Source organism: Saimiri boliviensis, chromosome 5 (assembly GCF_048565385.1).
Source record: "Saimiri boliviensis isolate mSaiBol1 chromosome 5, mSaiBol1.pri, whole genome shotgun sequence".
In the NCBI taxonomy this organism is placed as follows: Eukaryota; Metazoa; Chordata; class Mammalia; order Primates; family Cebidae; genus Saimiri; species Saimiri boliviensis.
In genome coordinates, this window is record NC_133453.1 from 108,518,788 (window position 1) to 108,544,229 (window position 25,442).

General features: G+C 46.3%; 1 protein-coding gene across 3 annotated transcripts; it reads left to right on the plus strand.

Annotated features, from left to right (window-relative positions):
- The first annotated feature begins 211 nt into the window (after positions 1-211).
- On the plus strand, positions 212-24,176 carry AMMECR1L (AMMECR1 like). 3 transcript variants are annotated; one of them, XM_074399806.1, is made up of 9 exons: positions 212-1,047; positions 2,531-2,640; positions 12,412-12,856; positions 15,274-15,384; positions 15,701-15,815; positions 16,486-16,576; positions 18,533-18,667; positions 18,819-18,915; positions 20,611-24,176. In XM_074399806.1, exons 3-9 carry the CDS (start codon positions 12,450-12,452, stop codon positions 20,720-20,722), a joined length of 1,068 nt encoding a protein of 355 aa, XP_074255907.1. In that variant the 5' UTR covers positions 212-1,047; positions 2,531-2,640; positions 12,412-12,449; the 3' UTR covers positions 20,723-24,176. The 3 variants fall into 3 exon arrangements, with proteins under 3 accessions (XP_074255907.1, XP_074255906.1, XP_039335974.1); XM_074399805.1 differs by lacking the exons at positions 18,533-18,667; positions 20,611-24,176 and adding an exon at positions 19,365-20,602 and having other exon boundaries at positions 224-1,047; XM_039480040.2 differs by lacking the exon at positions 18,533-18,667 and having other exon boundaries at positions 235-1,047.
- The last annotated feature ends 1,266 nt before the right edge of the window (positions 24,177-25,442 follow it).

Here is a 25,442-nt window from a genome sequence, read left to right on the forward strand (position 1 = left end):
GGGAGAGAAAGACGCAGCTGGGCCCCTGCCGCCCCTCGAGCCGGGTGGGTGAGCCCGTTCCCGGTGCATCAGGAGGCAGGCCCGGCCAGGGGCGAGCGGCCAGCACCCAGCCCCGCGCACCTCCCCGCGGGCGGGGCCGGGCCCGGCTGGGCACGGCTGTCATCGGCTCGATTTAAGGATGGTCTGAGCTGCCCTTCCGGGCTGCTCTCGCAGGCTTCGGCCGGTCAGGCGAGGCGAGGCGAAGCGGCGTGAGAGAGGGTACTTAGGGAGAACAGCCGTTGGCAGCTCAGTGCCGGATGGCTAACGCGCGACTGGGCCCAGCAGCACCCCGGCGGACAACTCGACCCGTATCCCGAGCTGCGTCGCGGACAAAGCCACGCGCCCGGCCCGGACTACGACTCCCGGCGGGCTCTGCGACCGCTCCCGGGCAGCCCACCGCGCACTGCGCTGGCCAGCTTGACAGCCAGGTGCCCTACTCCGCCAACTCTGCGCCCCGCCAGGTACGCTGGCCTTCTCGCGGTCTTCCCCGTGTCTCTTTATTCCAACTGCCTGAAACTCGGCCCCACGAATGGCAGGCAGCGTCCAAAATTCAACCCCGTAGAACCAGCGCCAGCCAATAAAGCGCATGGATGGAGGCCACGTGACAGCAGTGGGCCGGCGCTCCGGTGGAGCCCTGATCTCTATGGTTTCCGCGACTCGCTAGAAGGAGTGTGGTCCACTGGAGGACTCCCTACATTCTTCCTCCATTACCTCACTGCCTCCGGTGGCTGCTGGGATACCGGAGGACTCGGGTCCCGGCTCGACTCAGTCCTCCAGCCGCCCGGGGAATACCTCTAGTTCTTCCCGGCCGCCGCCGCCGCCCCGCCGCTTCCTCCTCCGCCCGCCGGCCTCCTTCGCCCCGCCCCGTCCGCGCCGCGCGTCTGGCCAGCCTGCGGGCCCGCTTCTCTCGGGAGCCCCTACCCAGGCGCATGGCTCCATGAAGCAGGAGGAGGAGGCAGAGCGCGAGAGGTCCCGTCCGCCCCAGCCGCGTCTGGGCCAGGAGAAAAGGTGGGAAACTCGGGCTGCGCCGCGCCCTCCGCCTCCCCGCTGCCGGGCCGGGCCTCCCTGGGGCCGCCACTGCCGGGCCCGCCTGGCCGGTTCTCGCTGGGGCGGGCGGCAGGGCCGGGAGGGAACCCCGCGGTCCTGGGACGAGGGTCCCGGGGCAGCGTGGGGGAGGGGTCCCGGGTGGCGGGCGGGGCCTCGGGTCGTGTCCCGGCGGAGAGTAGGGGGTCGGGAGGCTCTGCCGGGGAGGGGCGGGCGGCGCCGTACCCCGGGCCGCGAGGCTCGGCTCCCTCTCCTGCTTCTTGTCTGCACTCCCTCCAGGAAGCAGGCTCGCTCGTTGTAAAGTTTGGTGGTCTCCGGCGCCGCCTGGTGGCCCCCACCCACCGTCCCGCCGCCCCCTCCCCCGCCCGGCGTCTGGGTTCCACCCCCGCGGCTCGGCCCAAGCTGCTCTACCCGTCGCTCCATCCTCTCCCCAACTCCCCAGCGCCCCGGACCCTCCTTCCTCACACCCTCGTTTCTCACCTTTCACCCTCCCTCGTCCTGCTTTTCCCCTCCCCGCTCTGGCCTGTCCTCTTCACCAGCGCGCTTCCTCCGCCGCCTCCTCTCTTTCCCATCCCTACCCTTGGGCCCTCCTTCCTTAACCTCCGCTGGCCCCCAGTTCCGTGATCCGTCCACCTGACACTCTGGGTTTCATTCCTCTCTCTTTCCCAGGCTGTGGGTTTTGCCCTTCACTCCTTGCCCTCCTCCATTCCCTGTCCTGATCTGAACTCCTCTCCTTGCCTCGCTCCCTCACCCTTATCCCTCTGGGCCTTATCCTCTTTCACTGCCCTCTCCTAGGATAGAGTGGGTGGGGCCTCTCCCACCCACAGGAGATGTAAACAGTCTCCTGTTTACTTACATCTTTGGGAGTAGCTCATTTCTCTAGTAGTGGGGAGAGTTGGTGAAGAGATCAGGAAGAGATTTCTTCGATTTTAAGAGTAAGGATGGATGACTCTTAGCAACAGTGATCTCTTCCTCCTGGCATAGCAAGATGGCCTGCCCTCAGGTCCCTGCCTCTGACATGCTGTCCAGTAATTCTTCAGTGCTATATGTGCAGAGGATTGGGAAATTTGTTTGTGTTCTGAAACCGGCGGAGAACCTTTAAATGGTCTCTCCTGGCCAGAGAGCAACTTTTCCTCTGCGTCGGTGGTGGGGAAGTTTTAATGTGCGTCTCATGCTCAAGTTCAATAAATAAAACCTTTGATTCTCAGTGTTCTCCCTTCTTGCTGATGACGCTAAGGATGAGATGATTCAGGGAATGGGACTGTACTGCTGCCTCAGATTTAGAGTTTGAAAGGTTTGGAAATAAGGACAATCTGTTCTCTAGCTGTATGTGCCACCCCTTCCCCCCCTCACGAAATTGCTCTGTCGAGTTGTGGTTTTTCAGAAACCCTATCTTACTTCTGCACTACCTGGGTGTGTGTTCACTGCACCTGCATTTCCGTCTTAGGTACAGGAAGAAGGAATGGAATCGGAAGGAAGAAAATTCATTCCAGAGACAAAATAGCTCCCCTCCTCTGTTGTAGCTGTTCCTCTGGCAATACAAACTTTCTGCTTTCAGTGAGTATTATCTTGGACATATTTAGAATAGAGCTTCATTGTTGTTTTTGGCTTTAGGACTTTGAGATGTCGGTGTATTTTGTTCATTTGTATTTTTCTTCTTCCGTGAGGGGGGTCCTTATGTTGTTGAAGTTTTTCCATTTGTTCTCTTTTAAAATAATTTAAATATGCAAAGACAAGTTTGTTTTCCATACTCGCATTAGAGTGAGCTAGCTGGATGCTGCTGTGGCATGATCTTTCCTTTATATTTCTGGCTCCCCACCCTTCCCAAATTCTCAATACAGCCAAAGAGATTGTCTTAACTTTTAGGGTAATTAAGTCAGAGGTTAATGCAGTTCCTAATCAAAGTCAATGATTGGTTCTCTTTTCTATAGTTCAGTCCTCAGAGACTTTTGGAACATTTTGTCCTAAATTTGCCATAGTGATGATATTTTCTTGAAAATCCCGTCAAAGATTTGAAAATAATTAAAATTTTACACGGTAAACTTTAAACAAAGTTCTGGGGTAAAAATTATAACTGCTGTGTCCCCTTGATTGATGATAGCATGCTGACACTTAGGAGAGAGTTTTTAGAGTGCTTCACTTCTCTGTGGAGCTTCCCAGCCCCTCTGATAGATGCAGGGGATAAATGTTTTTATTTTACAAATGAAAGAACGGAGGCCCAGAAAAATCTGGCCACTTGCTACAGGTCACATAGAAAAGGGAGGGGAGGTGAAAAACAAAAGTTTCCACTTGTAGATACATGTTTTTCTTTAAGCTAAGTTGAAATGAAAATGTATAGTTTTGGCTAGGCATGGTGGCTAACGCCTGTTATCTCAGCACTTCGGGAGGCTAAGGTGGGTCCATCACGAGGTCTAGAGATTGAAACCATCCTGGCCAACATCCTGAAACCCCATCTTTACTAAAAATAAAAAAATTAGCTGGACGTGGTGGCATGCACCTGTAGCCCCAGCTACTCGGGAGGCTAAGAAAAGAGAATGCATAGTTCTGCATGTTGCTTTTTTTTTTTTTTTTTTTTTTTGGAGATGGAGTTTTGCGTTTTGCTCTTGTTACCCAGGCTGGAGTGCAATGGCGCGGTCTCGGCTCACCGCAACCTCCGCCTCCTGGGTTCAGGCAATTCTCCTGCCTCAGCCTCCTGAGTAGCTGGGATTACAGGCACTCACCACCATGCCCAACTGATTTTTTGTATTTTTAGTAGAGATGGGGTTTCACCATGTTGACCAGGATGGTCTCGATCTCTTGACCTCATGATCCACCCTCTCGGCCTCCCAAAGTGCTGAGATTACAGGCGTGAGCCACTGCACCCGGCCAGTTCTGCATGTTTTTAAAAATCTGTAAAGCTGAAAAGCAGTTGTTGCCAGGCATGGTGGCTTGCATCTGTAGCCCCAGCAACTTGAGAAGCTGAGGCAGGAGTATCGCTTGAGCCCTGTAAATAGCCACTTCAGCCTGGGCAACATAGCAAGTCTCCATCTCTTTAAAAGAGAAAAAGTCTGGGCTCAGTCGTTCATGCCTGTAAATCCCAACACAGGGAATCCAAGGCAGGAGGATTGCTTGAAGCCAGAAGTGAACAAACCAACTTGGTCTCATACTGAGACCTGTCTTTACAAAAGGAAAAATTAAAAAAAAAATTAGCCGTGTGGTGGTTGTAGTGTGTGGTGGCTGTAGTCCCAGCTACTTGGGAGACTGAGGAAGGAAGATCTCTGGAACACAGAACTTCAAGGCTGCAGTGAGCAGTGATAGCACCACTGCACTCCAGCCTGGACAACTGAGGGAGAGGAGACCCTATTTCCAAAACCAAACAAAAAGGAACAATTATATAGGTAGATGTGTGATTTGTGGGGAAATTTTTCACACACCGTTTTGGATGTGTATATAATGGGATTTCAAAAATAAAGAAATGATTATTTGGTGTGGTTACCAGAATGTATGTGGGTTTTTCTGACTGTTTCCTGGAATAGTTCCATAAATAGGACAGAATTATAGCTCAGGTGCCATTTCAGTACCCATAACGTAATTATTAAATTGAATTTCAACTCAACTCTGTCACAAAGGAAACAACAGCTTATTCCCTTCTATAGAAAGCTTGATTTGAGCAAACATCTAAATGCTAGATGATAACAAAAGAAAATGCAGAGACCCCCTTTTTCTTGGCTTCTTTCCCACCTCCCAAATCTTTATAAGGTCATGCCCTCGAATAAGCTGTTTTGAGGCTTGTCTTCAAAATGTGAATCTAGATTTTTTTTCACCCTACCTTTAGGCTTTCCTAGATATTTTAATCTGGTGATCGTTTGACACTTACTACTTTGACAACAGTTTTATTGGTATTCAATGTGTATCAAGATGTCTACAATAATAGCACATTTAGCAAGTTTAGTCTCTTTCTAGTGTATGTTTAGAAGCTTAAATGAGGACTCTAGTGGAATAAAACTGTACAGCTCTAAAGACAGCCAAGTGTTTTTCTCTGTGTTTTCTGGCATCTCAGGATGAAAAGAAGCAGTAGATAAGATTTATTAGAAGCTGTTGCTCTCCAAAGAGGTCATGAGAGTAGCAATCCCATGTTAATAATGTGCTCTTTTAGATTACAAGGTCATTCTCAATGGAATTGTATTATGAGGGCATTTATTTCTCTAGAAATTGTAAGCACTCAGAGCTGTGTTATTTTTATAACCAACGTTACTTTTATCAGTGGGGTATTGGTAACAGCAGACACTTAATAGGTAGTAGTTATATGCCACAGAACTGCCAGGTGCTTTTCATGTCTTTCACAGCTCACAAATAAACCTCTGTGGTAGCAGGACCCCAAGTCCACGGAGATGTGAAAACTTGCCTGAGTTGCATAGCTGGTACATGGCGAGGCAGATTTGGGATCAGAGATGAGACTGTAACCTCGAAATCTAGGCTCTGTATCCTGAAGAGGCGAGCTGCTTGGGGAAACTGTGAGCTTGTTTTCAGTGGACTTAGTAGCCTTGGAAGGGACCCACAGTGAGAGAGGAAGGTCCTTTTGCCCAAGCAGACACATGAGTGAGGGCATCATCACATCTTTGTGTCAATACCATTCTCCATACCTGGTTGGTAAATATTAGCTGTGTGGGAGAAATAGTTTGTATTAATCCCTGAAACCACAAATGGCCACCCAGGCAAATAAGCTCTCTAATGGGTAGTTCTGAAAGTGTTCCATCATTCAGAAAGGAAAAAATAATTCTTCCCAACTGCAGTTTGGATTGTCTGACCTGTCAAAGGAAAGCCTTGCGCCACCTAGAAGTGGCACCCGAAGCCAGTTCCAGAACTGAGAGCTATTGGTATGTTTTTTTTTTTTTTTTTTTTTTTTTTTTTGAGACGGAGTTTTGCTCTTGTTACCCAGGCTGGAGTGCAATGGCGCGATCTCGGCTCACCGCAACCTCCGCCTCCTGGGTTCAGGCAATTCTCCTGCCTCAGCCTCCTGAGTAGCTGGGATTACAGGCACACGCCACTATGCCCAGCTAATCTTTTGTATTTTTAGTAGAGACGGGGTTTCACCATGTTGACCATGGTTGGTCTCGATCTCTCGACCTCGTGATCCACCTGCCTCGGCCTCCCAAAGTGCTGGGATTACAGGCTTGAGCCACCGCGCCCGGCCGCTATTGGTATGTTTTAGCAAAGACGATAGACCAGCATAATTGGACCAAGAAGTGAATTTGGGTGATATTTGACTTAATTTTTAAAATGAATTATCCACAGTGGATATCCATTTTGCTATGAATAATTATTAAACTGTCCCAAAAGAAAAAAAAAAAACCCATCCCTTGGTTTGAGCTGAGTAGAATGGAGATTGTTGATAAGAATAGGCCCTTGTAATTCAGTCATCCCCAGATTCTGCAGTACTCCACGGTTAGCGGCATACTTAAATAAAATTACTAGATGTGTAGATAAGATTGTTGTTGACAGTCAGCAGTGTGTGTGTGTGTGTGTGTGTGTGTGTGTGTGTGTGTGTGCACCCATGTGTGTACTATATGTAGGGCACATGTTAGGTGCCATGAAAGATGAAACAGATGCCCCACGGCCTCTCAGGCTCAGGATGATGCCGAGTTCAGTGCAGGCTGAAATTTCTAAGTTGTAAGCTGCCCCAAATAGCAGACCAGTGCTCAGTGTCCCCACAGAGAGGGAAGCCCCTTGTTGCGGGCCCTGATGAAGCTCAGGGTCCCCTTGAATGCTGTACATCAGGTGGAGAGGAGAGAACCTCCTGCAGGCACAGGGCAGATGAGGACACCGCAGCATAACCGAGGAAGCCTGGTGACTTTAAGCACTAATGGCACATTTTATTTGGCACCTGCAAGGTTAAGAGGTCTCAAGAGGTAAAACAGTGGTTCCTATGATTTTGCCTGCTTTTTGTTGAAGTATGAGTATTGTTTCCATCTGGTGGACGCCTAGTTTTAACGAGCTTATTTTTATTGGTGGTCGGAGTGGATGAACAGGAGGAAAAGGGGATTACTGCTGCAGAGTCTCACCCTAGCCCTTGACCTGAGCTTTGTACAAGTAACCAGCTGAAGGCCTGGAAGTGTCTTGGTTGTATATACACCTAATTTCAAACTTTGTCTTTTTCCTTCCCTTTTTGTAGAGAATGGGGTCTTGTTATGTTGCCCAGGCAGGTCTCAAACTCCGGGGCTCAAGCTATCCACCCACGTCTGCCTCCCTAAGTGTAGAGATTACAGACATGAGCTTCTGTGCCTGGCTTCTCTTTATTTTGGATGAACCAGATTCACAGTAATTTGTACAATGCTCCCAGTACCCAGTACCATCCTTGGTAGTTTTATGAGGTTTGGCAGGGAAGTTTGGTGGGCACAGATTTAGAAGTAGAGTTTGTCATTAAGTGGAGCATTTGATTTTAGCTGATCAGATGGATAGTTAGTATGATCTATTAGAATGCTATTATTCTGAAGTATCTTACCCTGTATTCACAAAGCCGGGCTGCCAGAGGACCAGGTGTCTCTTGATCCTTGCAGGGCAGTGCTAAGAGCTGAGTTGGGAAATACTTAGTTGTGATGAGATGCCTACTTTGATGGAATAGAACTAGATAATCTCAAACTGAAAGAGAAAATTTTGATGAAATTTGTTGATAGTGATTGATATTTAAGAAGCCTTTGTTTATTACCAGTATCTTGGTTTACTTCACATTCTTTGCCTGTAGTTGTTATGTATTAGGTCATTCTTACATTGCTATAAATACCTGAGACTGGTAATTTATTAAAAAGAGAGATTTAATTGGCTCAGGGTTCTGCAGGCTGTACAGAGAACTTAGCAGCATCTGCTTCTGGGTAGGCCTCAGAGCTTTGACTCATGGCGGAAGGCAAAGCGAGAGCAGGCATGTAGCATGACCAAAGTAGGAGCAGGAGGGAGGTGGGGGGAAGTGCCACACACTTTTAAATGACCAGATCTTGAGAGAATGCACTCACTACCATCATCAGTATCAGGAGTACAGCACCAAAGGTTGGTGCTAAACCATTCATGAGAAATCCACCCCCGTGATCCAGTCAGCTCCCACCAGGCCCCACAGCCAACGCTGGGGATTACAGTTGAGCACAAGACTGGTGACAACAAATTTGCAAACTGTATCAAGCTAATATTTGGTGTATGTTGACAGGTAAGTAAAATTATATTAGCCCCCTCAAAAACCTGCTTTAAATAATTCTGTAGAAGGATGGGAGATGGAGCGAGTAGGTAATGCACAGAGGTATCGATGAAATAAGATTGGTCATAGGTTGGAAATTGTTCAATATTGGGCTCATTATACTATTTGTGGAGTATACTGTTTTCTCCAGTTCACATTTGAAATTTTCCGCCGGGCGCGGTGGCTCATGCCTATAATCCCAGCACTTTGAGAGGCTGAGGCAGGCGGATCACCTGAGGTCAGGAGTTCGAGAACAGCCTGACCAATATATGGTGAAACCCCATCTTTAAAAAAAAAAAAAGAAAGAAAGAAAGAAAGAAATTTTCCATAGATTGGAATTTATGGAATAAGCTTTTAAAGAAATGCCTTCTAATATATTTTTGATGCAGAAAATATCTAACTCTGCTTTTGGTCACTAAAACTCAACTGAGACTAGCAGTTGAATTGGTTACTTAGTGGCCTCCAGAGAAATGCTTGGGCCTAAAGAGCCAAGATTTTGGTTGGTTTCGTTCATTGCAAATCATAGTTGGAAGATGTGGGGGAACTGTAAGCGCGAGACATCAACTGTGGTTTTGCTCCACTGCAGATCAGTGACTGTATGTGGTGTGTAGGCAGACTCTTCTAGACTTCCACTGGTAGGGTTTGCAAATCCCTTCTGTTGCTCTGTTATAGGATGTTTCACCAGCCAGGTGATACCACCTGCCAGAGAACACCGGAGTTGTTGCCTCCATCTGACGACATTTAGCTTTTCCTTCAGGCGTGGTGTAGTGTAATGAGAATGATGAAAGGTTTTTTAGCTTTTGCATTTCATGCTTTCTCTTTGATTCTTTGAATTCTGAGGCTCTAGGGGTGCAGAGCTGCAGGGCTCTGTTAAAACACCAGCTCTCTGGGGATGTGGTCCTGCTGCTTCATCTAACCTGTATGTGTCTCTAGCTTGCCGCCCACAGCTGCTCACAAAGTAGAGGCAAGTGAGAACTTAGAGCAGTGACACCCATCATGGATTCAAATGACCCAGGGGCTGGGGGATAATTTTCCAGGTGATGGCTGAGATGTTGACTTTGGGCTTGGTTTTTCATATTTTTTTCCCAGCTCCATTTTTGTTGGCAAGAGTCTAAGTTGTTAGATTAGTTCTTAACATACCCTAGAATTAAAATTTTTATTTATTTATTTATTTATTTATTTATTTATTTTGAGACAGGGTCTTGCTCTGTCACCCAGGCTAGAGTGCAGTGGTACAAACATGGCCCACTGCAGCCTCGACTTCTTGGGCTCAAGTGATCCTCTTGCCTCAGCCTCCTGTGTAGCTGGGACCACAGGCACATGCCACCATGCCCAGCTGCTTTTTTTGTTTTTGGTAGAGACAGGTGTCTCACTTTGTTGCACAGGCTGGTCTCCAGCTCCTGGGCTCAAGCCATCCTCTCACCTCAGCCTCCCAAGGTGTTGGGATTATAGGTTTGAGCCACCGTGCCCAGCCCAGAACTTAATTTTTTTAATCCCGCCCTAAAGAAAGAGGCCGAATCCAGTGGATATTATTAGAAGGATTCATTCTTCCTTGTGGTTGGTGAAAAGACCCAGGCTGTAGAGCCTGATGCATAACTTGTGATCTAAATCCTAGCTCTGGTCCAGGCGCAGTGGCTTATGCCTGTAATCCCAGCTGTTTGGGAGGCTGAGGTGGGTGGATCACCTGAGGTCAGGAGTTCAAGACCAACCTGGCCAACATGGTGAAACCCCATCTCGACTCAAAATATAAAAATTAGCCAGGCATGGTGGCATGCACCAGTAGTCCCAGTCACTCAGGAGACCAAGTAAGGAGAATCGCTTGAACTTGGGAGGCAGCGGGTACAGTGAGCCAAGATCACACCACTGCACTTCAGCCTAGCGGCAGAGCGAGACTTTGTCTCCAAAAAAAAAAAAAAAAAAAATTCTAACTCTGCCACTTAGTGGCGGTGTGAACGATGTAAAATAATGGTAGCATCATCTGCCTTGCTGAGTGCTTTAGAGGATTCGATGAAATGCTGTTTGAAGAGCGTATCCTCTGTGCAAGCTCTGCTCTGTTGACCTTGTGATCCGCCTACCTCGGCCTCCCAAAGTGCTGGGATTACAGGCGTGAGCCATTACGCCCAGCCCAAACTCTGCTCTAAGTCCAGAGTGCACAGCCAAATACCAGCCCCTCAGGAGTTGCCCTCCTAGACAGCAGTGGAACAAGAACCCAGATGATAAGAGCAGCTGAAAGTATGGATGCTTAACACATACCAGTGACGGTTTTAAGTCGTGTGTGTGTGTGTGTGTGTGTGTGTGTGTGTGTGTGTGTGTAGTGTGTGTGTACGTTTTAGAGACTCGTTCTCCCTATGTTGCCTGTGTTGGTCTCAAACTCCCGGGCTCAAGGAATCCTCCTGCCTCGGCCACCCAACGTGCTGGGATTGCAGGTGTGAGCCACTATGTCCAGCCAGCGGCAGTGGAGAATGGGGGATTCCTCCCTTGTGGCCAGGAATTTGAGACCATCATGCTGGGCAACATAGCAAGACCCCTGTATCTTTAAAAAAAATTAGCTGGGCATAGTGTTGTATACCTTCAGTCCCAGCACTTTGGGAGGATCACTTGAGTCCAAGAGTTGGAGGCTGCAGTGAGCTATGATAGAATGAGACCTGTCTATTAAAAAGAGAGAGAGAAAGAGAGAGGAAAGAAACAAGACCCTATTTCAAGCCAGGAAAAAAGAAAAAAGAGAAAAAAAAAAAAAAAAAAAAGAAATGAAACAAGCCTCTATTTCAAGCCAGACATTGAAGTGTACAAGCTATTATTCCTTGGATACAGAGAGCTTTGATTACAATCAGAAATGCTCTAGATGTGTATTTTGTTATGGATCAGCATATATGAAGAACATAAATAACCCTTGTAAAAAGTTTATATCATTCAACATAAAGTGACAAGTTGTTTAGAAATAATGGCATTGCAAATGGGTGTGTAAATATTTAATTAGAAATATAAAAGGTTGAAGAATTTACAACTGAAATACTATTTGTAGATCAGTGCCTAAAAAGATAATTGTATGTTACATGTCCAAATCACAGGGGAATTTCTATACTTAGAAACTTCAGTATTATCAACATTGAAATAACTAGACTCTTATTTTCCTGATTCTGCTGAGGAGTGACACTTTTTAGACAACAGAGAGGACCTTGATAGTGTTATGGCTATACATTTTTACCCTAGGCCTTTAAAGACAAAGAACAATTAAAAACCCTTCGCATCATCAGCTAGGAGGAGGCTGTGGCTCCCCAGCCCATGTGATACCACATTTTGTTAAGCTGGGTAGCTTTGTATCTGTCTGCCTGGCTATGACAGGGCAGAAACTGCCACCTCACAAAAGGGCTGTGAAGCTTGGGTCATTCATGTGAATAAAGGTTTCTGCGAGGTTGCAGGTTTTTTGAATGGGGTCTTGAAAGGATAGGGAGATGTATAGAAATTGGAGTGAGTTCATGGGGAACCAAAGAGAATGAGGGGGCTGGAAGAGGAAAGCTGCAAAGACAGAAAGGTGGGAGCTTCGTGTTAGAAGTTGTGCCCTCTTCTGAGTGACAGCCATCTGCTTTTCATCCTTGCTGTGGTTTGGGGCTGCAAGGATGAAGATAGATTGAAGTTAGTGATGAGGAAAATGCAGAAGGATGTGGTTAAGAAGGAAAAGCATGAAAGTTCCTCTGGAGTTCTTTAAAAATAGGATGGTTCAATTTGGAGCCTCTAAAAAAGGTAGAGACATGATGATGATGAGTCTGACAGGTCTCGCACAGCCCTCCAGGCGGCCTGGAAATGTCCTCAGCCAGCTTCGCTCTGGCTGCTGCCCCACCCTGTCTTCTGCCCTGGGGAATCTTAGGGAACAGGGAGCTGCTTGGCGCCTGCCTCCATCCATGGTAGTCATATGGAAATTTTATGGAAAATAAAAATTATTTCCCCTTTAGGAAAAGGTTAGGGGTTTCTTATGGTCTGTGACCCTTTTTGACCCCATGCCCTAGAGATGGCAGTGGGAGAAAGAATCTGACAGCTCTTAGCCTGTCCATGCACTTTTTCTCTTTGATGTTTTTTCTCTCCTTGTAACTAACCATTGAAATTAATGCTTAACTTCTTATTTTGGTTAGGGTTCTGCAGCATTCCAGACCTCGAGCACCGAATCAGGATGGGAAAAAGACGTTGTGTTCCTCCACTCGAGCCCAAGTTGGCAGCAGGCTGTTGTGGGGTCAAGAAGCCCAAATTATCTGGAAGTGGAACACACAGTCACGGGAATCAGTCCACAACTGTCCCCGGCTCTAGTTCAGGACCTCTTCAAAACCACCAGCATGTGGACAGCAGCAGTGGACGGGAGAATGTGTCAGACTTAACTCTGGGACCTGGAAACTCTCCCATTACACGAATGAATCCCGCATCGGGAGCGCTGAGCCCTCTTCCCCGGCCTAATGGAACTGCCAACACCACTAAGAATCTGGTGGTGACTGCAGAGATGTGCTGCTACTGCTTTGACGTCCTCTACTGTCACCTCTACGGCTTCCCACAGCCACGGCTCCCCAGATTTACCAACGACCCCTAGTGAGTAAACCAGGTGCTGGGGGCACTGACGAAGGCATGGTGACGTCTTGCTGGGGTGATTCTCTTGAAAGGGTCTTCTGCTTGGAAAGCTTTATCAGCATTTGAGGAAAGGGTAATGGGAAGATAATGATGAGAAATGTCTAGACAATATTTAAAACACTAAGCGGATTCAGTAATGGAAGGGAGTAGTTCACATTTGGAGGAGGCTATAGGTTTGTTGTTAAAGGAATGTTCTGGAAACCAAGTGATTTCATTCTTGGCTCTTCTATTGGTTCACATGGCAGTAGGTAGGTCATTTAATCTCTCAAGTGGGGAAGTCATGCCATACCACTGGGGACCCCCATAGTGTTGAAGTCCAGGTGAGTTGGAAGTCTGAGGACCAGGCTGGAGACCAGGAGCTCGCACTCACTGGGATCTGTGATTTTGTTAACAGGGGTTTTCCCTCACTTTGTTCATGATCAATCCCTTGGTAAACCTGTGGGGTCACTGACGTCCCATTAAGAAGGTCAGAATCTGCCTCAGGATTTGTAGTTCACAATTCTCTGTTGCTTGTCCCAAGCCCTCTACTGGTCTCAGTGACTTAAATAAGCAATATGCATAAAGTGAAGAAATCCATGCTGGCATTTTCTTCCTCAGAATTGGAAGCAGCTCTGAGCTGGCTTTGAAGAGCATTACTGCTTTTTTGTTTTCGTTTTTGGGGTATGCTTTTGGAGTATTCATTGATATGAGATTATTCATTCTCAATTGTTGGTTGCCATATGGAGGCTGTGCAAAACCCTGGCTGGGGCATGGAGAGGGTGTGAAGAAAAAAAACCTCTTCCTTTGGGAGACCTGTCAGGTTGGCAAATCACACATGCACAGAGCTAAGGGGAAGTTGTTCCTCTGCGAGTGTGTCAGAGGAGAGGAGATGTGGAGGTAAGTGTGCTCGGTGTTTAGGGAGGTGTCACCCTGGGGTAACACGGTTAGGAGACACTTGACTGAGCAGGTGGAGATCCCAACCCTAGAGAGATCCAGGGTGCCCCATGCAAGACAGCGACGCGGTTTGGAAGAACAGGTGGTGATGTGGGTGTTTAGGGAAGGTTTCGGCTGTTGTATTCAGGGCTTTGCATTTCCATCCTACAGGCAGTGGAGGCCTTGTCTTGAAGGGTTTTTGAGTAGGCTTCGGGACTGCAGCTTTGGCTGGTGCTGTGCAGGTGCTTCATTGGAAGGAAAAAAATGGCTAGGTGGGAGAACTACTGTGGGAGCCTTTGTAACCATGATCAAAGCAGATAACTTGGAAAACTTAAGTTACCTCTAGAAATGATTAACTTAAGAATCTAAGAGGTAAGGGCGCTAGGAGTGTGGAGGGATTTCTGGAAGAGGGAACAGTCCTTGAAACCTCTTGCTGAAAAGTCTGTCACTCTCAGTCTGATGCAGCCTAATGAACTATGACTTTGGCCTAGAAAGAGAAAATGGCAACTCTGCTAACAGAAAGGTTTTGGCACAGTGGCTCACGTCTGTAATCTGTAATCTCATCACTTTGAGAGGCCGAGGTGGGAGGATCGATTGAGCACAGGAGTTCAGTATTAGCCTGAGCAACATAGTGAGACACCCTCCATCTCTTTATTTTTTTCTTTAATCTTTTTTTTTTTTTTTTTTTTTTTTTTTTGAGGCAAGAGTCTCACTCTTGCCCAGGCTGGAGTACAGTGGCACGATCTCAGTTTACTGCAACCTCCACCTCTCAGGATCAAATGATTCTCCCACTTCAGCCTCCTGAGTAGCTGGGATTACAGGTGCCTGCCACCACACCCAGCCAGCTTTTGTATTTGTAGAGGTGGGGTTTTGCCATGTTGGTCAGGCTGGTCTAGAACTCCTGGCCTCAAGTGATCTGCCTGCCTCAGCCTCCCAAAGTGCTGGGATTACAGGTATGAGCCACCGTACCTGGCCTTTTAAAATCTTTTTAAAGTAGCAGAAATATCTGTACTTGTCTGGGGCAGACATGATCGTGGAAGCAACATGGGCTTGCAGATGAACAGGGGACTGTGTAGGTGAGGTATAGGTCATGAAAGCTGGGGAGCATGGCTGCTGGGATAAATAGACTTAGGGAAGAAGAAACTATAGAATTTGAAGGAGAAGCTGAGTCTTGGGCAGAGGAAGAGGAAAGCAGCATGTAAATGTGGTGGCAAAGTGAATTAAAGCCATCAGCACGGAACAGGGGAACCACTACACGGAACCTTTCCTGCTGCTTTGTGGGTTTCCTGTTTCTAGCCGGAGGCTGTGCCATTTCCAGAAAGGCAGAGAGTCCTTTGGGTAGCTGGCAAGTCCAAAAACAGGGTTTTTTGTCAATAACAGAAATGAACAGGGACAAAGCCAAAGATTTTGTTCTTATCCATGATTAATTTGGGGCTGGAGAATGTTCTGTGTTTTGCTTTTTTTAGTCCGCTCTTTGTGACGTGGAAGACAGGGCGGGACAAGCGGCTTCGTGGCTGCATTGGGACCTTCTCAGCCATGAATCTTCATTCAGGACTCAGGGAATACACGTTAACCAGGTAATGACCCCAGACATTAAGAACTGTAGATAAACTGGCTAGCATCAGAAATAGCTGCCTGACTTTATTTCTTCTAAGTGATGTATTTTGAGCATTTTCCATTTTGGTAATCAGGAAATAAAAGGGGCTTAATCTGGTGAGTCACTTATCATAAGTACAGACAGTTAATAGCATCAAGTTGTTTTTAATGTGTTAGTGTTGATGAACAATAGCTACTCTCTGCATAGCTTAAGATGCATAAATATGTGGGCTCTGGCACCTGTTGTTGGCTCCTGACTCCAGAGCAGCCTTACCTGTGTTTTCTGTCCCTCCCCAGTGCACTTAAGGACAGCCGATTTCCCCCCCTGACCCGAGAGGAGCTGCCTAAACTTTTCTGCTCTGTCTCCCTCCTTACTAACTTTGAGGATGCCAGTGATTACCTGGACTGGGAGGTGAGAACAGCCGCATTTGGAACTCTGCATCTCTCGTTGCATTTGGGTTCGGGTTAGTACATGGCAATGTATCTCCTTCATTGAGAGAGAGGGCATGAGAATGTGAAGGCTGAGCTTGGAACCAATTGTGGGCAACATAGGTGACAGAAGAGGTGCTGCTTTACCAGTAGTAGGCAGAAATGTCAATGTAAAGGCTTTCTTCTGCTTCTCCCTAGTCTGCTTGGTTTACATCCTTCTCCCATGTCTAATAAGAAATAATGGGGTAAAAGAAAATATTCCAGATCCCTCTTGGCAAGCTCTGGAGTAAAAGTTTTTATTAGGAATCAGATATCAAGAATCATGAGCCCAGATAAAAACTTGTGGCATGCTTATTTAATGGGATAGGGTCAAGGTAACATACTCGCAATTCCTGGATGAGTTACTTAAAGAATTCATTTCTCCTACCTTCATATTCTCAGAGGTGGCTACACATACTCTCGACCCTTCCCTAAAGCAAAACTTTCTTTTGCCTGTGTACCTCCTGAGATAGAATTAGTCGTGAAATGCAAGAAGCTGACCCTTTCCAGGCCTGTGTTAAGCTGGTCAGGGGATAATGTTGATTTATATGTGGGGACTGAAGTTCCATTAGAGTAAGTAAATGCCATTTACTTGGTTGTGTTTTTTTCTGTAGGTAGGGGTCCATGGGATTCGAATTGAATTCATTAATGAAAAAGGTGTCAAACGCACAGCCACATATTTACCTGAGGTTGCTAAGGAACAAGGTGAGTTGGATGAATGGGATTTTAATGACAAGTATCATTCACAGTGGTGCCAATTAAAGGGCAAGAAACTGAAATGTATCATCTTTAAGCCCAACTACAACTAAGAATGAGGGCCTTTCTTCCACTTAATACCTGTCAAATTCCTATTAAACCAACAATAAACTTCCGAAAAGGTCTAGGAGCTGGGAAAAGAAAAAGGGTAAATAGTTCACTTACTCTCCTTCAGACACTTCAATGAGTAGTTTTGTTTCTTGGCCCCTTGAACTACAGTGGCAATTGTAGCAAAACACCACCAATCAAGCTGACGATATTGTAGAATTCAGTAGGTATCAAACTTTAGATCACCAATCGTTAAAACAGTGTTATACATGGCAGAGGGTGTAAACATAGTCCCTACTGTTTTTTTAAAGAACTCAGTAGTCAGCCAGGCGCGGTGGCTCACACTTGTAATCCCAGCACTTTGGGAGGCCGAGGTGGGTGGATCACAAGGTCAAGAGATTGAGAACATCCTGGCCAACATGGTGAAACCTTATCTCTCTACTAAAAATACAAAAATCCCAGGTTCAAGTGATTCTCCTGCCTCAGCCTGCCGAGTAGCTAGGATTACAGGCGTGTGCCGTGATGCCCAGCTAATTTTGTATTGTTAATAGAGATGGTTTCTCCGTGTTGGTCAGGCTGGTCTCGAACTCCCAACCTCAGGTGATCTGCCCCCTTTGCCCTCCCAAAGTGCTTGGATTACAGGCGTGAGCCACCACACCTGGCCTGATGAAGTTGGTTTTCTCTGTCGAGAATGACACTGGGCACGGTGGCTCATGTGTGTGATTCCGGCACTTTGGGAGGCCAAGGAAGGTAGATCACTGTAGCCCAGGAGTTCAAGACCAGTCTGGGCAACATGGCAAAATCTCATCTCTCCAAAAAGTACAAAAATCAGCTGGGCATGGTGGCATACACCTGATAGTCTCAGCTACTTGGGTGGCTGAGGTGGGAAGTGGGATCATGTGAGCCTAGGAGGTGGAGGTTGCAGTGAGCTGAGATTGCACCACTGCACTTCAGCCTGGGTGACAGGAGTGAGACCCTGTCTCCAAAAAAAAAAAAAAAAAAAAAGTGCCAGAATAACACAGTAGTATATGGACAAACAACTTCCTCTTCCTCTCTTTCTCTTCTCTTTTTATTTCTTTTTTAAGATCCCCTGTCACCCAGGCTGGAGTGCAGTGGTGTGACCTGGCTCACTGCAGTCTTGCCCTCCTAGGCTCAGATGATTCTCCCACCTCAGCCTCCTGAGTAGCTGGGACTGTAGTCACATGCCACCACACTCAGTTAAATTTTGCATTTTTAGTAGGAATGAGGTTTAACCATGTTGTCCAGGCTGGCCTCAAACTCCTGGGCTCAAGCGATCCTCCCACCTCAGCCTCCCAGAGTGCTGAGATTACAGGCGTGAGTCACTGCACCTGGCCAGCTTCTTTCTCGCTGTTAATTTTTTACCATAGAAAACAGGACTAGCCGGGCGCGGTGGCTCACGCCTGTATCCCAGCACTTTGGGAGGCCGAGGAGGGTAGATCACGAGGTCGAGAGATCGAGACCATCCTAGTCATCCTGGTGAAACCCCGTCTCTACTAAAAATACAAAAAATTAGCTGGGCATGGTGGCGCGTGCCTGTAATCCCAGCTACTCAGGAGGCTGAGGCAGGAGAATTGCCTGAACCCAGGAGGCGGAGGTTGCGGTGAGCCGAGATCGCACCATTGCACTCCAGCCTGGGTAACAAAAGCGAAACTCCGTCTCAAAAAAAAAAAGAAAAAGAAAAAGAAAACAGGACTGTTAGAAATTGTCAAATTGAAGGAAGGTCACACAAAGGAATATAAGTTGCAGAATTTAAATTCCTCTCTTCTCAAAAAGCAGCCATGGGTACCAGCACTAGGCCAATAGGCTGGTCTAAGTTGGAACCATGTTTGTTCCTAGATAATTATATTGGGGTAACATCTGACAGGAAGGACACAGGAGCAGGGAGCCTGGGGACAGCCATTATGGCATGTTTTGGGCTGTCATCTCATGTCTCAGAGTCTCCACGGGACTGTCAGACAGACTGGATGCCAGGTACGTGGGGGTCAGTGCCCAGGGCTTCCTCTGCCCTGCCCTTAGCAGACTCAGCTGCTCCTTGAGTCCCATTTCTCCTCTTGCACCGGCCACGTGAGAGCATGCCTTACTCTTGCATGTGTGCTGACATCAGTGTGACCTCTCTCCTCAGACTGGGATCAGATCCAGACAATAGACTCCTTGCTCAGGAAAGGTGGCTTTAAAGCTCCAATTACCAGTGAATTCAGAAAAACGATCAAACTCACCAGGTAAGCCCTGTCTTGTTTTCCTTGTCCTTTCAATTTAGTTGGGGTTGAATGGAGGATAATTTTGATGGGATGGGGAAGAAGTTTTCTCTGTGAATGTCCCTAAATCAAAGTAGCATGGGTGAAGTTCAAGTTTTGAGGAAGCAGCAGCAGCAAAGACAGAGACTCTCCCAGCATCCTGTGCGTCTCCACAGCTGAGCTGAGGGCACGGTTGGAGCATGGCAGACCTGCTGAGCAGGCTGTGGATGGCTTTGCCAGAGCCATGTGGTTGGGAGGCTGATGGGGACATTGTGGTTAGGAGACAGGGCTCTCTGTGGAAGTCCAGGGTCAGTTGGGGAGCTGCTTTTCTGACCACACATGCAGTCAGGCAGCAGGAGATGCAAGAGAATCAAATAATGCTTTTTACAAAAAGCTAAAAGGAAACGCCTCTCATTTGGGGGGAATACTTCTAGGAGGAGGCTGCCTAGTATAGTAGAATGCACATGGACTTGGAGTCGGAATCCCAGCTCAACCTTTACTAGCTGTGTGACCTGAGCCAGTTGTACTGCCTGAGCCTGTTCCCTGTCTGGAAGATGTGAATGATAATACCTTAGAGTTGTTTGAGGCTGTGCTAAGGTAATGTATGGAAAATTTCTAGCCTGGGGCCAGGCAACATTGTAGGTGATCAGTAGACGTTAGTTCTCTTCTCATCCTTACTGAAAGCTAAACTGAGTGGTTTAGCTTCTATGGGCTTTTGTGGGCCTCTTTTGGGCCCTCATCTGTAAAATGCTGAATAATCTTATAATAATCTCACAGGTCTGTTTGGAAGATGACCCAGTGTTTTTTTAAATGCTTTGGATTCCAAAAATTTTTAAACAGCAACAAAAAACTCTTCAAATACAAAGCAGTATTATTATTATTATAATTTATTTGAACAGCCATTTCCCTGTCAAAATTCAGGAATAATCACCTTGCAGTGGAGGAGTGATTACAGTGGGAAAGAGATGGCTCTGGGTAAGGATTGTCACACCCAGCTCCTGTGGTCTGTAGTAGGCTCCATAGGTTTGTAACACCCCATGCTTCGCATCCTGACTCATGGCTCTTTCCAGAGCAAAGCCAAAGTGCTATGAATTGTTATGACGACCCTGTGATATGGCATATTCATCTGGGGAGTGAAACCTATCCTATATAGCCCCAAGGATCCTTTCACCTGCTTCAGCAGAATTTGACCCAGAATTAGGTATCTGTGTCCCTTTTAGTTATAAAAACTTGTTTGTTGCTCTTATGCAAATTGAGGTTGCATTTCTGTCAAATTTATCACATTTAATCTGAAAGTAGATACGCAGTTTGCACTGGGTTTTGGTGCAGCCATCTTCCAATCTGCCACCCGTGTAATTTGACCTTGAAATTCTTCATCCAGACCCCAGTAGCTGATTGCTTACGAGCAGCCTGATGATAAGCACGTGTAGTGTTTCAAGGTGGGATGTGCTGAAACACATTCTCAGGGGTGAATTGTGATTGTGCTTTTTCATCTTGTTCATTTGTAATAACAACATTGTTTTCTCGTGCTGTCTTTCATTTTCTGTAAGTAAGATTGCTCTTGGTCTTCCATTTTATTCTTTCAAAATGTGGAATAAGCTTTTGGTTTTTCTCTGCTGAGTGACTTTACAAAATGAAGCCTTTGGGGTTCCTAATACTCTTTCCTGTTTCCTCATACAGGTACCGAAGTGAGAAGGTGACAATCAGTTACGCAGAGTATATTGCTTCCCGACAGCACTGTTTCCAGAACGGCACTCTTCATGCCCCGCCCCTCTACAATCATTACTCCTGACACACGGCTGCATGACCAGTCCCACCCCCCTGTGGCCACCAATGGCTATGACATCATTGGAGCAGATGCCTCCTCTTCCTGGTCCAGTTACTTCTATTACTGCACCATTTTATGATGCTAGCTTCCGTTGCCAAGTCTGCCTCCCGCTGACTGAGGGAGGGTAGGGTTACCTTGAATGAAACAGAACTTGAGGGGCCCAAGCCTTATCTCAGCCTTTCCTCAATATGGGGTTCCGTTGGATTGGGGCTCCTCCATGACTAGTGAGAATCACTGTGTGGGTTCAGAAGACCCTTGTCTGGTATTTGCCGCATGGGTGTTGGCCACATGCTGGAAGCTGAAATTGATGATCCCTGAAGGTTGAACCCACACACAACCCTGCAGCCTCCCCAGATGAAGTAGGTGTATTCCCCTGGCAGTCTGGGCAACGGAGACCAACAAGAAACATTTTTAGGTTGTTTTAAATTCCTTTTTTTAAACTTCCAGTTTATTGCGTACTAAGAGTTGATTACAACCTCCATGCTTCATAAGTGGACGCCACGTTAGGGTTGGACGTGGGCACCATGAGCCCTTCGAGGCTCCTGGCCAGAGACCCACATCAAGATCGGAAGCCCTTTGGATGGCGTTGCAGATCTCATTGCTCAGTAAGCCGTGAGGATTTTCATTCTCATCCCACTCTCAGTTGGATTTTCTGGCACTCTTCCTGCATTGAGTCTCCGGATTACTGAACAGAGCTCCGTGGTGTAGCCCACTGAGGAATGGAATGGAGATGCCCATGGGAGGTCCTGATGTCATCACCGCACGCAGGTGTGAAAGGAGAGTCCTCTTCTGCACCGCCTGGCTACCTCACTCCTCTGCTGGTAGCAGTGCCTATAGCTGGACCTAGGTTCTCAGAAGCATAGATGTGCAAACAAGCGATTGAGTTGGGCTTCAGGAGAGACACATCATAGGAGAGAATCCAGGGTCTCTAAGCTGGTTTTCTTTTCAGGCAAACATCCTGAGGGGCCTGTAAGCAGGGGAATTCCTTTTTCTAGTTTGCCTGTAGAAGTGGGAAGACTGTTGATGTTTCTGTCCTTTACAGGACTTTAGAAAACAGTTGTATAATTACACAAGGTGGATCTTTATCTTGCCTAACATGCTGGGAATCTTCATCCCACCAGGGCAAATTTCCAAATAGCTCATTTTATTGTAGGTCTTTCAAACTTTCATGTGACATACTTCCCTTTCCCATTGTTGCTGATTTCCAAATCGCTGTCAGCAAGTTTTTCCTCTCCCCTTGCCTATTCTTCACTCATTTGGTGGCAAAGTTAATAGAACTAGGGGTCTTGGAAGATGCTTTGAAAATTGTTACAGAGGCACTGCTGAAATGATTCACAGGAAGGGTGGCCAGTTGGAAGAAGGATCCTGAGGATGTGACACTGGTTATCAACAACATGCTTAGAGAACTCTTGAAATGGATTGGGTGTCAACCCAGTGAACATAGTGTTTTGATTTAATTTATTTTTTGAAGCTTATGTGGTGATGGTGTGGCTTTCCGAAATGGGAAAATATTCAAAAGATCGTTTGCATTTTCTTCTGCCAGGAATCGGGGAGGGGAGCCGGGGGGCACAGTCTGAGAAAGGTCACCTGTGCTGTTCTAGGCATCGCTGGCAAGTTTGTGGGAAGGGATGGGCGAAGGTGAGTGGGTTTGTTCCGCACCGTCCTGTGCTGCTCAAGAGGACCTGGGACGTGCGAGGGAAACGTGGGTGACAGGGAGCCCAGACTGCGGCCCCTCACTGCTGTGCTGGGTTCCTGCAGCCTGCCACGTTTCCCTTGGCAATGTCAATGAAGATGGAGGGGTCATTTCATGATTTCCTGCTGCTGAGAATAAATGTCTTGTTAAACACATGTGGCAGCGGTTACTCTTAGGTGCCATGGATCGATGTCAGGGTGGTCAGCTTCGGACTAAGCCACCCACCTCCAATTTGTACAACAGTATTGATACATAGGGCTACACTCATTACTGTTCAAGTGTTCTATGTTAAAAGTTGTGTTTAATTTCTAAAGATTAAAAAAAAGCAAAAAAATTGGTGCTAAACCTTCACCCCTGAGCACGCTCAGTGAGACTGGTCATGCAAGCATTTACAGTGCCATGCTCCTCAAGCCGATTTTTTCTTGTGGAAATGTTGCCCGATTTGTCTTCCCCAATGTATGGTATGTTTTTTTATTTTATTTTATTGAGGGGGGGGTAGGATACCTGCCATTAAAAAAAAATGAATAGAAAACTTTAAAACCCAAGAAATGGGGAAAAAAATCAGTGCACAAGAATTGGGCTGGTTAGGCCCAGTACCACACTGAATTGGGCTCAGTGGTTTTTGGAGTGAAGAAGCCTTACTCCCTGCACATTCCCTCATGCTCCCACACAAGTCCAGCAGTGGAAATGCTTGGGTTCCTCTTGCCTTGTCAAGGGGACTCAGCAGTCGACCAAGGGAAACCATTTGGCCCCAGGAGGAATGAGCGTTGTCAGTATCCGTCCTGAATGGGGCCTAGTCGGGAAGCAGTCTAGAAGTGTATGGTCATGGTCGCCTCATGAAAAGTGTGTGGCAGGTGGCTCTCAGGAAAAATACCAAGTCTGGATCATCCATGTGGCAGCTTTGCATAGTGAGAGGACAGCTCCGAACTGCAACTGAACTGCCTTCTGCACGCTTGACCAAAGCAGTGATGAGGGCGGCCAGTACCTGCGGTGTGAATGGTAGGTTTAAAGAAAAGGGAATGTTTTCTGCTGAGTGTTTCCTTTGTCTTTGGGCTGCTCAAGCTGGACAGTAGGTAACCACTGTTTTCAAGGAACCAGCCCAACTTCTCTGGCTTGGTTCGGAGTTTGTTTCATCCCTAGCTGTGAGTGCCTTTTGGTCTGGAAAGTTGGCTTGTCTCATAATACCCACAGCTAGGACATTCTCTCTGTAATTATGAATTGTCCTGTTTTACATTAAAAGAGAATGTCTTTGATCACTAGAGTTCGTCAGTGTTGGATTATTTCCACTGTGAGATTCTTAAAACTTTTTCGCTTCATAAAATAATTAAAAAACTCATGTTAGAGATCCTTTCAACATGAAAGGTTTGTAGTTGAAACATTACATATATTTTATTGTTTATAATAAAAAAATCATCTATACAAGAGAAGTCCTGGGTGTTAATATTTTGCACAAGATCTGTTTTCCATGATGTGTTGACATCTACAATTTCACTAACTGTTGATGTTATTTTCTATTGAGATTCTGGAGCCTAGGGAGCTATGTGTTCTTTTTGTTCATTGCGTTCTTTTTTCCCTGAAGCAAGAGACTATATGGCCTTCAGTGCAAAGACTTCAGACCAATTCTTTGTATTACACTTGGTTGCCTCTTGGCTATATAACTTCTGAGTGCAAATCATTGAACTCTTTAATGAAGTATTGTAGAGAATAAATCATAATGGATAAAAATTGTTTTGTCCTGCCTCTTTTTTAAACCTGTGGCTTGATTCATATGGAATGCTGTTAACAGTTGTCTTATTTTTGAAGATAGCCGACAAGATCGTATTCGGTCAGCTTGGATACTTTGTGTGGTGCTCATAGCCCCACCCTTGTGTATATTTTTGTGATTGGTAGCAATGCCACTGGTGGCATAGAGCCAAGTTTCGTGAGCAATCATTCATTAGCCGTTAAGATTTGGGTTTTTCCAGAAAGGTTCGTTGTTTTCATTAGATTTTCACATGAGTCTGACCTTGCCAAAAAAGCCAAAATCTCTTGAAGAGGGAAAAAAAACCCATTGTTATATGTATCATTTGTGTGTGTATATATATATATATATATATATATATATATATATATAAAATAATTAATTAACGGTGATGTTAATTCAGTCAAAGCGCCTGGGTCATACTATTGCAGTCTGACCTAACCAGTGAAGTTTGTTTTTGGATGGCCCAGGAAGATGAAATGTGTTTGGAGAAAAGGACATCTTCAGTTTACACTTTTTTTTCTTTTTTTAACTTGGTGAAAATAATTCTGTATTCCATTGGGCAGCACTCTGGGGTCTGCTTGTCCCTCCCTGGCGAGGAGGGAGGGACAATTTTCATTTTATTCATCCAAAGATCCCCAGTTGACACTATTTGCAGAGAGGTAGAATTTTCTTTCTTTTCTTCCTTTTTTTAAGGTACTCCATTCTGCGGCCCTTAGCACTTAGCAAAGCTCAAAAACATGGCTACATAAAAAAACGTGCTGTCAGGGTTAGGTGATTTTGGAAATTGACTACAAGCAGCTGATGAGATGTTTATAGGCTTTGTTAATAACTGGTGTGTGTGAGGAGGAATTCTTTGTTTCTTCAAGAGAAATTAATGTTCTAGAGATTACATTCCATAGTACTTGTAATAGTACCTGTAATTAAACAGCATGGAATTTCCTATGACTAATTTTGGTGGGCGGGGAGGATTGGTGATAAGACAAAATTTTTTATTTTAGCCATCACTGTTGACTTCTGGAGTGTGAAATAAACCATCTGATCAGAGATCAGTGGTGCTAATTCTTGTGGGAGTGGGGGTGGGGGAGGTGCTCTACAGCTGCTTCTAGATCAATCTAGATCTGTAATTTTGGCTTGAATAATCTGACGGAAAAACTAAGTTTTCAGTAAGGTGAGGCATCACTGTGTTATCCAGGCTGGTCTTCGGAGCTCAAGCCATCCTCCAGGCTCAGCCTCCCAAAGTGCTGGAA